This window comes from Triticum aestivum, chromosome 3B (genome assembly GCF_018294505.1).
Source record: "Triticum aestivum cultivar Chinese Spring chromosome 3B, IWGSC CS RefSeq v2.1, whole genome shotgun sequence".
In the NCBI taxonomy this organism is placed as follows: domain Eukaryota; kingdom Viridiplantae; phylum Streptophyta; class Magnoliopsida; order Poales; family Poaceae; genus Triticum; species Triticum aestivum.
The window spans coordinates 12,235,880-12,247,563 of NC_057801.1; the positions used below are offsets into that span (position 1 = coordinate 12,235,880).

The 11,684-nt window shown below is 39.5% G+C and overlaps 1 protein-coding gene across 1 annotated transcript; it reads right to left on the reverse strand.

Moving 5' to 3' along the window:
* Positions 1 to 1,271: 1,271 nt before the first annotated feature.
* LOC123067143 (uncharacterized) lies at positions 1,272 to 5,117 on the reverse strand. Its single transcript, XM_044490065.1, has 6 exons — positions 4,807 to 5,117; positions 3,711 to 4,557; positions 2,082 to 3,634; positions 1,895 to 1,993; positions 1,750 to 1,818; positions 1,272 to 1,655 (listed from the first exon to the last, which is right to left on the reverse strand). The coding sequence occupies exons 1-6, from the start codon at positions 5,115 to 5,117 to the stop codon at positions 1,649 to 1,651; spliced, it is 2,886 nt and encodes a 961-aa protein (XP_044346000.1). The 3' UTR covers positions 1,272 to 1,648.
* Between the last annotated feature and the right edge of the window lie 6,567 nt (positions 5,118 to 11,684).

The following is an 11,684-nucleotide window of genomic DNA, read 5'->3' on the forward strand; positions in this document are numbered from 1 at the left end:
GAAGATGTGTGAGGGCGGCCATCTTGGGGCGCTACCGGTGTCGCTGGGGTCTGGGCGTCTCATGAACCCTGTTTCATACATCGGCTCTTGGAGTTAATGGCTTGCTTTTGCTTTGCGTTAAGCAGCTCCACCTTATCCCTGGTTTCTCTAAAGAACTGGCTCTCCCTGCGTCTCTTGATGTCTTCCGTTCCCGTGTACAGTCTACAGTGTAGTTCACCGCACATTTGTTTGACTCTTCTCTCATCTTCTCATCATTTTCTGTAAAAAGGGAAAACCCCTTGTCTCTGCATCAATTCTTCATGCCATCCTCATAATCCACTTGGAAAACAAGACACAGACAATAACCAGTGCAGCAGAAAAAAAAACCAATACAGGTTGATTGCTTCCAAGAACAAAAGTAGTTTGAACATACGTCTCTCATTAAGAAGATGCCGCAACTTCTAGCTCAACTTCACTCATCCACAGAAGCAATACGAGCTTTATCGGAATAAAAAAAGAATTAAATCTGAGCACTGCCCGTGTTCCTTTCGCCTACTATTCCCAGTTGTTTTTATCACTCTTCGGTTCTTCTCTCCCAATTTTTTTCATTTGTTTATGTGATTTTCCCTACATGATGTACTTAGCTAGGTACTACCCTATCATCTCGCTCTCGTTGTGGTTTTGATCATGCTATGCATTCCAAGATGACTTCTTCCAAGACCGATACTCAGCTCGTCTCTATTTCCGACGCCTCCCACTCCTGTCTCTTGTGTGCTCTTACATATCTTTGGTTCTTCTCTCGTATGTTCTTGAGAGAATTCTTTATTTGGCCTTCTCTTAAAATTTGGTTCCCTTTTTGGTCCTAAAAGATCTTTTTTTTCCTTTTCTGACACTCAAACTTCATTTTGTTCCCTTTATGACATTTCCGTCAGTTTTGCAAACTAACACCGTTAAATACAACATGAAAAGTCCATTTTACCCCTGGTGTATTTTGTGACCAAAATGGAAGCCAAAACAGTGGCAATATGAACTGGAATATATTACCAAATGAAACAAAATCTGCAATTATCCCCTGTACAGTACAGTACACACATGCACAAATTTCAATTGAAAATTTGGACAGAGCCTCCCTTGTATTTTGGAGGCATATCCCGTGTACAGTACACATATGCACCAAAAACACACATAATTGCTCCAGGTTCACATATATGCAAACATCCCACATAGCTGGTTATCTACACACATTCAGGTTCACATAAAAGTGACATACAATAGTCCAGGTTCACATAAAGATGACATAATAGCCCAGGTTCACAACAGGTCGCATATAGCACGTAAAGAGGGTTCACAACAGGTCGCATATAGCACGTAAAGAGCCAAGGTCCACACATATATCACATAAACAGCTCAGCTTTCAAAATGAAACATGATACGGAAAGTAATGACATGAGAATCACAAACTAAGTCTCCTTTTGCTTCGTGTGCTCATTGCAGGGCTAGCAGGGTTGAATTTCTTGCTGCGCGTACCCATTGCAGGGCTGTCAAGTGGCACCATAGGAAGGTGTGGAGTAATTTCAGCAACCCCTTTGCTTTTTCTTTTGGCATGTACCTTCACAGCAACATGTGTTTTCTTTTTGGCGACATCATGTTCGCCACAAATGGGTTGTGTTCATGATCTAGACATACACATACATGACATACAGGTAGCTCAAGTTAACAATAGAACAATGCATAACATAACATTAGAACTTCGAAACTACCATAGGTTACCTTTTTGCTCCTCCGGATCCAGATTTACCACCTTTCCCTTTTTCCTTGGTTGTTTTCTCCAAGATTTGGCTATGATGAGAAGAATGCACTTAGAACACAAAGGCATAATTAATTATATTTAATTATGAGCATGGTTGTTGCTAACCTTGGCGGAAAACGCATGGCTGATGGAGCATCATCCTCGCAAGGCACAATTGATGATTGAGCTGATTTGGTGGTCTTTGTCCTCTTCTTTGGTGGTCCTCTACATGAGCATCAAAAAAGTAGTTAACATGTATGGTTTTTACAAAAAAAAAAATGCAAGTGATGCAATATACAATAAAATTCATTACCTCACAGCTAAAATAGCAGCAATGTCATCTGGGTTACCCTTCTTGCATTTGTGCCAATGATGCCCATAGTCCTTGCAAATAGGGCATAAGTGTTGGCCGCTTTTTCTTTTCTTCTCACTGCAGCCTTTATACCTCTCAGTTTTAGGCCTACCCGATGTGGCTTTTAGTAGTGGTGGAAACATGAAGAATCCATGCTCTGATTTAGGCCACTGGTTCTTGTCAACCATGGCAGGGATTAGTTGGTCATAAGCTGCTCTAAATTTGTGAATGGAGTAACACAAGTCCACATAGTTCTCTATGCGTGCATTGGTAAGAGATGTGATAAATGCTAGACCATGTTTGCAAGGAAGGCCAGAAACTTCCCATTGTCTACAAGAACATGTCCTGTCAAGCAAGTTGACCACAAACCTAAAGCCGCTGCCTCCCAATGCGGTTACTTCAGCAACTTCTTCTGAGCTTTCAACCACCTCCAAGTTTAATTCTCTGGTCTTTGCATTCAACTTCTTAATTATGTGGGGAAGAATCAACCCAACTAACTTTCTTGCTACCTTTCTCCTTCGGTTCCACATGATCATAATCAATTGCCTAAGCTTATCAAAGAAGTTGTCCAAGTTCAAGGACTTGTGATGCTTAATCCAATTATTGAAGCACTCAGCCAAGTTGTTTGTAACATAATCCACCTTGGAAATTGTTGAGAACTGACTCCTAGACCACAACCTAGTGTGCCACTTCCTAAAATATGCAGTTGCCGTTGGCTTTGCTATGTCCATTGCAACCCAATTTTTCTCAAATAAATATGGTTTCCATGAGTAAGCAGCAGCCCAAAGGTGGTCATCAAAAACCTTTCCATGAAACTTCTTCTTGAAGTTGGACACCAAGTGAAACATACATTCCCTATGTTCAGCCTCTGGGAACACTTCTTTTACACCGGTCATCACTGGCTGCCCAGCGTCGGTGCATATGGTTAAACCCCTTGGGGATCCTATGGCTTGCCTAACCAATTGCATGAACCAGATCCAGTTCTCATTAGTTTCAGAATCAAAAACACCCATACAGACTGGATACATCCAACTATGGCCATCAACGGTGGTAGCACTAGCCAGTTGCCCCTTGAATCTGCCTGTCAAGAAGGTGCTATCTACTGCCAAGTATGGCCTGCAACCACTAAGGAACCCGTCGATGCAAGGCTTCAAAGCGACAAAAAATCTCTTAAATCTGATTTTATCTTTTATTGTGTGGTGCTCAATTATCACTATGCTACCAGGGCAGCACCTTTCAATTTGTGCCTTAAAACTATACAGATTATCAAAGCTTGTATCCCAATCACCATATAGTTCCTTCAAGGCTAGCAGCTTACCCATGTATACTCTCTTGTACTTGATGTTGATTCCATGGTGCTCTTTAAGCTTCTTTCGCAATGCCTTTGGTCCTAGAGTTGCATCCTCAATTAGCCAATCCTTCACGTGCTCACATATCCACCGCTTGGTTGCATTCTTTATCTTCTTTTTCCTTTTTGTACTTGAGCAATCATGACCACAAGAGTTCTTTCTCACCTACAAAAGACAAACATAGATAATTAGTAAAGATCTTTTAACAATTTAAGCACACATGAGTAAAGTTAGAAATTACCATTACGGTGCACCCATCTTCCATTGTAGAAGCATATATCCTCCATGGACACTTATCTTCATCCCTTCTTGAACAATAAGCCCTGAACCTATGTGGTGCAATTTTCTCGGTGTTAAACTCGAGTTCATGTTTGATTGCATGTTGAGAAAGCGCCAACTTAAACTCTGCCATATTGGGATATTTTCTTCCTTCGGTCATTGGGGGATCTAATTTATCATATTCTAAATGTGGTGCATGCTCTGCCTCGTGCACTTCCTCATCTTCCTCTACTTCCTCATCGCTCTCATCCTCGCTCTCATCCTCGCTCTCATGATCAGGAACATAGTCTTCGTCCCTTTCTTTATCGGAACAGGGAACCATGATAAGAGGATCTAATTTATCATAATCATCATCGTCTAAATAAATATTTTCCTCATCAACACCAACATGTTCATTCTCAGGTATTGGGTTGCGAAGATAATCATCGTCGTCTTGTTCTGTGTTGCTAGGTTGGATATGCACATCAATATGCCACTCCGTGATAGGCTCATATGGTTCAGATGGATCACAATATGCAACAAACAAGTGCACAACCTTTGTCTTAGAGAGTTTCTCAAACATAGACACCAATTCCTGGTCAGATGTTACTTCTGGGTAGATTTTAAGAAAAGGATCATAGTACTGAACATGTGCAACTTCCAAATAGCGAGGCGAGTACTGCTCTACGATTGATTCAACCAAGTCCTTATAATTTGTTAAGTCGGAATCAATAACCTTATCATAACAAAAGCATTTGATATCCTTCCTAGCTTTTTTTGGGTTGCCAAGCAATTTGATTTTCAGCAAATATGTTGAATTTGGATCCATCCTGTAAAAGCAAAAGATCAATTGTGCATGAACATACTTGCTTCGTGTTTTAAATAAAAAATGTGACATGTGTAAACAGATTATCCAATATAACATATTTGCTTTATATGAACATAATCTTTGTCTATTGTTTCATTGCAGATTTGGCAGCAACAAATATCCATCTCTAACTACTCTGTTGCATCTTCGATCCATCTCAAGGACGTATCATGGCAGCAAATACTCAAATATAGAGAAAACAGGCACTTACCCTTGTAGCCATGCCGGAGCACTTGCATCCGAGGCCGTCGCACCTGAACCTCCCTCTGCCTCCCCGCCATGGCTGCCCTCCGGCGCCGCACCTGGAGCTCCCTCCGCCTCCCCGCCATGGACGCCCTCCAGTGGCGCGCCTGGAACTCCCTCCGCCTCCCCGGCATGGACGCCCTTCGCCTCCCCGCCATGGCCGCCCGTCACCTCCCCGCCATGGCCGCCCGAGGCCGAGACCGGCGCAGCGTCGGCCACGCCCTCCACCGCGCCGTCCATCCTGCCACCAGTAGCAGCATCGGCCACACCCTCCTCCATCCGCGATTTTTTTAGGGTTAGGGATCGAGGGAGGGAAGGGGGAATCGAGCAGAGTAGGGAGGGGATCGGGGGGTTGACCCAGCGCAGCGCCTGACGGTTCGCTCAACCAGTTTTTTTTCAGCGTCCTAGCAGGGGTAAGAACGACATTTCCAGTCACAGTTAACGCTGCTAACGGCAAAAACTGACAGATGTGTCAAAGAAGAAAGAAAATGAAGTTGTGGTGTCAAAAAAGGAAAAATAAAATTTTTAGGGTCAAAAAGGGAACTAGATTTTAAGAATGGGTCAAATAAGGAATTCTCTCTATGTTCTTTGCAATGTTTGTGTGCCATCATCACACTAAAACAAAATGGAGGGATAGGTTGTGCCATCTACACAGTGACTACATGGTGATATATAAGGGGAAAGTCACTCATTATTCCACAAGGTTGGTGGAACATTTACGTATTCTCATGTGATGAATGTCCATGAGTGGCTATTGGTACATTGTTATAAGTTCTATACATCAACCGTTTCATCTCAAAAGCTCAAATTGGCACAAAGGTTGTGTACAGCTGAGAAGTTTCCACGTTGCTATGTGTTATAAATAGATGCATGAGAGGAGATTAACCAGGCTCACTCTGTGTAAAATTATTAGGTGTTTATTGGTCAGACCCTCGTGAAGTCGTGAGGGGCATTTCCTAACGGGCGCCTTAAGCGCCCGTTTCTTCAGTAACCGCAAACGGGCGCATACCCCTAGCGCCGCGCTGGGCCGGCCCGTGTCCATGAGTGGCTATTGGTACATTGTTATAAGTTCTATACATCAACCGTTTCATCTCAAAAGCTCAAATTGGCACAAAGGTTGTGTACAGCTGAGAAGTTTCCACGTTGCTATGTGTTATAAATAGATGCATGAGAGGAGATTAACCAGGCTCACTCTGTGTAAAATTATTAGGTGTTTATTGGTCAGACCCTCGTGAAGTCGTGAGGGGCATTTCCTAACGGGCGCCTTAAGCGCCCGTTTCTTCAGTAACCGCAAACGGGCGCATGCCCCTAGCGCCGCGCTGGGCCGGTCCGTGTCTTTTTTTTTTGGGTTCAAAACTGCAGCAAAAATCGAATTTCCTAAGCGGGGTATCGAACTCGCGATCTCTCAGTTTATAAAGCAGCGCCCTAACCAGCACGAGATCCTATCACATGTGTCCTATTGACTTCTTCCCGTTCATTTCTTTACCTAGGCCGCGGGAGCCCCCCAAACCAGTTTTCCTTGGCTTCGTGATTTCTAGGCGTTCTGGTTCCTTTTTTCCTTTTCTTTTTATTTTCTTAAATGCGCGAACGATTTTTCAAAGTCCTAAACTTTTCTCAAGTTGAATTAACTTTTGTTAAAATCGATGAACTTTTTTCAAAATCGATGAACTTTTCTGAATTTGATGAAAGTTTTCCAAAATCGATGAACTATTTTCAATATCCAAAATATGTTCCGAATTTCGTTTAACTTTTCAGAAAATGTTTTTCAAAATTCGTTTAACTTTTCAGAAAACGTTTTTCGAAATTCTGAATTTTTTTCATGTCTTCGAATTTTGTTCATGTTTCAAAAATAGTTCCGAATTCCAAATTTTTGTTCACCGTATTGAAGAAAAAAATTCACCATACATTGGAAAAATGTTCAGTGTGTATAAAAAAATGTTCATCATGTATAGAAATTTTGTTCAGCATTCATTCAAAAGGAATTCATCGTATTTAAAAAAAGTTCTATGTGTATTTGAATATTGTTCACCATACATTGAAAAAATGTTCAGTGTGTATAAAAAATGTTCATCGTGTAGAGAAATTTTGTTCAGCATGTATTCAAAAAAAGTTCAGTGTATTTTAAAAAATGTTCAGTGTTTCTTTGAATAATGTTCACCCTGTACTAAGAAAATGTTCAATGTGTATTCTAAATTCTCTTTATAAAAATTGTTCACAGTACAAAAAAAAGTATTCAAATTTTGGAATTTGTTCAGTTTTTGAAAACATAGTTCACGTTTAAAATAAAAGGAATATTCGAAATTTGCGTATAATTTTTGAAACATTTTTTCGCATATTTAAGATTTTCATTTTTTCAAAACCGATTTTTCTTTATTGATGAACTTTTTTTCAAATTCGTGAACTTTTTTATAAGTTCCTGGACTTTCTTTCAAGTTTTATGAAAATTCATGAATTCACGAAATTTTTTGTTTTTTTTTCTTCAAAAGTCAATAGTTGACCGATCCAGGGGAGCGAAGTAGGCGATCGAGGGAGAATGAACGAGAGAGCGAGGGGAGCGAACGAGCAGAAGTGGAACAAGCGAACGAGGCAAGCTGGGCCGGCCCAGTTCGCGGGTGTGGGCGCCAGAACGGGAACCGGCGCTGAACGCGCCCGTTAGGAGCTCCCGTCGTGAGGGTGTATATAGAGATTTGGATTTCGTCCGAAAAAAAGGAATTTCGTCCGAAATTCGCCCGTTTCGTTTGGGCCCGGTATGAGTACAAGCCGGTCAGAAAATTCGACCTCATTTGAATGTTCGGGCCGGCCCATGGTCCAAAATAGCCCGCGAGTATCCCCAGCCGTATAAACGCTGCAACCGAGCGTCTCCTAACCCTAGCCTTCGTTCTTTTCCCCACCTCGACTCCACTTTGCGGCGGCGGCGGCGGCATCCTCCTCCTCCAGCGCTCAACCACGGGCCACACTACTCCTCCTCCGGCGAACCACCTCTGCGTAGCCTCCTTCTCCTCCAACGCTCCTCCTCCTCAAGCTCTCCTCCCCGTTCTTCTTTTCCATGGAGGCTCAATGTCGCGGCCGTGATGGGGCGACGTTGTTGACCGCAGAAACACCATGGAGGCCGGCCACATGAGATGGAGGATGCACTTGGGCGTAGAGCTTGTTCAAATCTGGTCTATAATGTCTTGATGCGTGGATTGTATGGTTTTTCCACTGGTTTATTTTAAATCTGGCCATAATTCTATCAATTTTCGTTTAAATTTTGAATTTTGATTTGGCATTTTCGTCCGGAATTTTCCGAGATAAATGCGAAAAACCGAATTTCGCCCATTTCGCCCAGGCCCGGTAAATTTTGCAAAACGAAATCCGAAATTCTCTAGAAAAACCGAATAGTAATACAGACTTGGAGAGCCTACTTGGGGTACAAGGAGATGTTTTCTCTAGAAAAATGTGATCTATCTCTAATTCACAATTAACCTCCAATGTGTAGGTATTTGTTAACACAGTGTACCCTAGTAGTAAATCAATACAATCAGTTGACAGCAGCAAGAGAATGTCAGAAACCGGCTATGAGTTCACTTAATTAGACACTAGTTCACACACACAAAACGCGCGCGCGCACACAGAGAGAGAGTGAAAAATATCACTAGCCAGCCAACTCTATCGAGTCTGCATTTCGGTTTCAGCAGCTATGGTGCCTCCTCAAGTCTTCCCTAACATATATTCAGGATCCACATGGAACACAAGTCGCATACAGTTATGCCTATTTTTATCACTAATCATTGATATCACAATCAGCTGTCTCATTAGGATGATATAGCACTAGTGCAGAACCGGGCTTTAGTGCCGGTTCGTGACGGCCTTTAGTGCCGGTTGGCGAACCGGCACTAAAGAGTGGGGACTAAAGGTCTTCGGCCTTTAGTACCGGTTCGTCACGAACCGGCGCTAAAGTGCCACCACGTGGCACAAGCCAGGCCCGTTTGCGTGGAGAGCATTAGTACCGGTTGGTAACACCAACCGATACTAAATGTTTGGGTGTTTTTTTTTATTTTTTCTTTAATTTTATGTTTTCAATTTAATTTAGTGATTGTTTTACATTATAATGAGTTGTTAAATCATTAGGTGAAAGTACCACGGATTAGTTTCGACTGGATGCATTATTGGATATCTCTATATAGCTAGCTAGCTAGATATCTCTATATATAGCTAGCTAGCTAGAGTATATATCATATTCATATTATACTTGATCAACTATATAATATATACGGATATGGCATATACTTGATCACTTAGCTAGGTAGGATTCATCTAGCTGAAACTTATCTACGGTTTCTTTCATCAAATGATATAATAATTAACTAGCCATCTAATCACCACCAGCACTACTAGCTTAAAGAAGAAACATTCACTTGTATACCAGAAGCAAAAATATTATCGATCGAGTTCAACATGATTGTCATGATATTATAAGCGTTCATATATATATAACACCACAAAAGCAAATCACTTAAGTTCAGAACGAAGAACACGGACATGAAAGGACAAGTACTAACTAAGAGCGGCATGAAGAACTAGCTAAATCACTCCTGCTAGCTACTCTCTCTCTGGTAAAATAGCATAGAAATGTATAGATCTCCTGATTGATCATACTGGAGCATGCCGATGAACCTGTCTCCTAATTGTGGGTTGCGCTTCTCATTGCTGCCCCCTAGTACTTCTCTGCGATCATTAACAATTTTCCTCCAATCTTTCACTATTAAGCATTCATCGCTTCTAGAAATCCTGAATGCATTCATGTGCAATGCAGGGTATCTTGGCCGTAAGCTAACAATTGACATCTGACCTTTAGTCTCGATCCCCTAAGGCACAACTGTCATTAGGAGTCCCTGTTGAAGAACATTGTATAGTACTTAATTAATATACTTAGCAATGAAAGTTTAGCAAAAAAAATTATGTATGCAAAATATGCACTGAGGATAAATAGTAAATATCTTACCATCATTCCTAAATAGATGTGACCGTAGTTCAATACCATCACTATTGGTCGCACGTTTTGAGTATTAACATTTCTAAGTGCAGGAAAAAAATTTGTTTTGACAGTATGAAGATCCTCAAGCCATGAAACATAATGACTTATCTCCTCGCAGTTTAGTTCAACTCCGGGACAGTAGTAGGTCCTGTCTACCAAGCGCCGGACATGTTTGGTTGAATGGAGATAAGTTGTCAATAGAAATTAGTTGTCAGTTATTTTTGAATAAGCAATATCAAAGATAAAAATATAGTTGAGAAAAACTCACATAATGGTAGAACTGGAGGCGTCTGCACATCGACCCATATGTCTCTATTACTTTCAATATCATCTTCCGGACGAATATCAAAGCTGATAACTATACCAGGCTCAAATGCATAAGCCTTGCATAGTGCTTGCCAAGTTTTGCATTCAAAATATGTGTACGTGTGTGTATTGTATACTTTGACGTTGAAAGTATAACCATCATGCTCAGTTTTCAGGTAAGCTCTCTTTACCTCCATAGTTTCATATCTTTGAAACCTAGCTTATCCAAGACAAAAATTCTTGCATGGCATGGGATGCGCTAGTAGAATAGTGAAAATTAAAAATTATAAGTCAGGCAAATGAAGCATATATAAGTTATGCTTAATTACGAAAACAGACTTTGTCGTTATGACTTACTGTATCAAATTCGAAAGTCTCATCTAGCTTGATGCTGAATCGCCTACCATCAACAAGGAAATTTCTGTCGCACTGGCCGCCTGGTCTTCACAATAATCGCACATAATGAATTTTTTTCCATCGTCAGACGTCATTTCCTATGTTCATATTAGGCGAAACATTAATCACTTACTAATTCAATTAATTCAACTATATTTCTAGTAATTCAACTAAGCATTTACTAAAATAAACTAGTTATATTAATTCAAACTAAGCATATACTAAAATAAAGTAGTTCTATATATTAATTCAACTAGTTCAACTAAACATTTACTAAAAATAAACTAGTTATATTAATTCAACTAGTTCAAACTAAGCATATACTAAAATAAAGTAGTTCTATATATTAGTTCAACTAGTTGAACTAAGCATTATTTACTAAAAATAAACTAGTTCTATATATTAATTCAACAAATTCAGCTAAGCATTTACTAAAAATAAAGTAGTTCTATATATTAATTCAACTAGTTCAACTAAACATTTACTAAAAATAAACTAGTTCTCTCTATATATTAATTCAACTAGTTCAACTAAATATTTAGTAAAAATAAACGAGTTATATTAATTCAACTAGTTCAAACTAAGCATATACTGAAATAAAGTAGTTATATATATTAATTCAACTAGTTCAACTAAATATTTACTAAAAATAAACTAGTTATATTAATTCAACTAGTTCAAACTAAGCATATACTAAAATAAAGTAGTTCTATATATTAATTCAACTAGTTTAACTAAACATTTACTAAAAATAAACTAGTTATATTAATTCAACTAGTTCAAACTAAGCATATACTAAAATAAAGTAGTTCTATATATTAATTCAACTAGTTGAACTAAGCATTTACTTAATAAAAATAAACTTGTTCTATATATTAATTCAACAAGTTCAACTAAGCATTTACTAAAAATAAACTAGTTCTATATATTAATTCAACTAGTTCAACTAAACATTAACATATTTCTAATTCATCGATGATAATATTTCTAACATTCTAAAAATAAACTAGATAGTTCTAATTCATCTAAACATTAGAAATTAAACTGAAAATAAATAAAAAAAATATGTGTGTTTGTAGTGTGTGTGTATATGTGTGTACATGTGTAGTGTACGTGTAGTGTGTGTG

Bases quoted from the DNA above. Each gene is read 5' to 3' on its own strand.
- LOC123067143 (XM_044490065.1), bottom strand. From the start codon at position 5,117: ATGGAGGAGGGTGTGGCCGATGCTGCTACTGGTGGCAGGATGGACGGC. The intron at 4,558-4,806 runs GTAAGTGCCTGT...TTGCTTTTACAG, and splicing joins GCTCCGGCATGGCTACAAGG to GATGGATCCAAATTCAACAT. The intron at 1,819-1,894 runs GTTAGCAACAAC...TTCTCATCATAG, and splicing joins GCCATGCGTTTTCCGCCAAG to CCAAATCTTGGAGAAAACAA.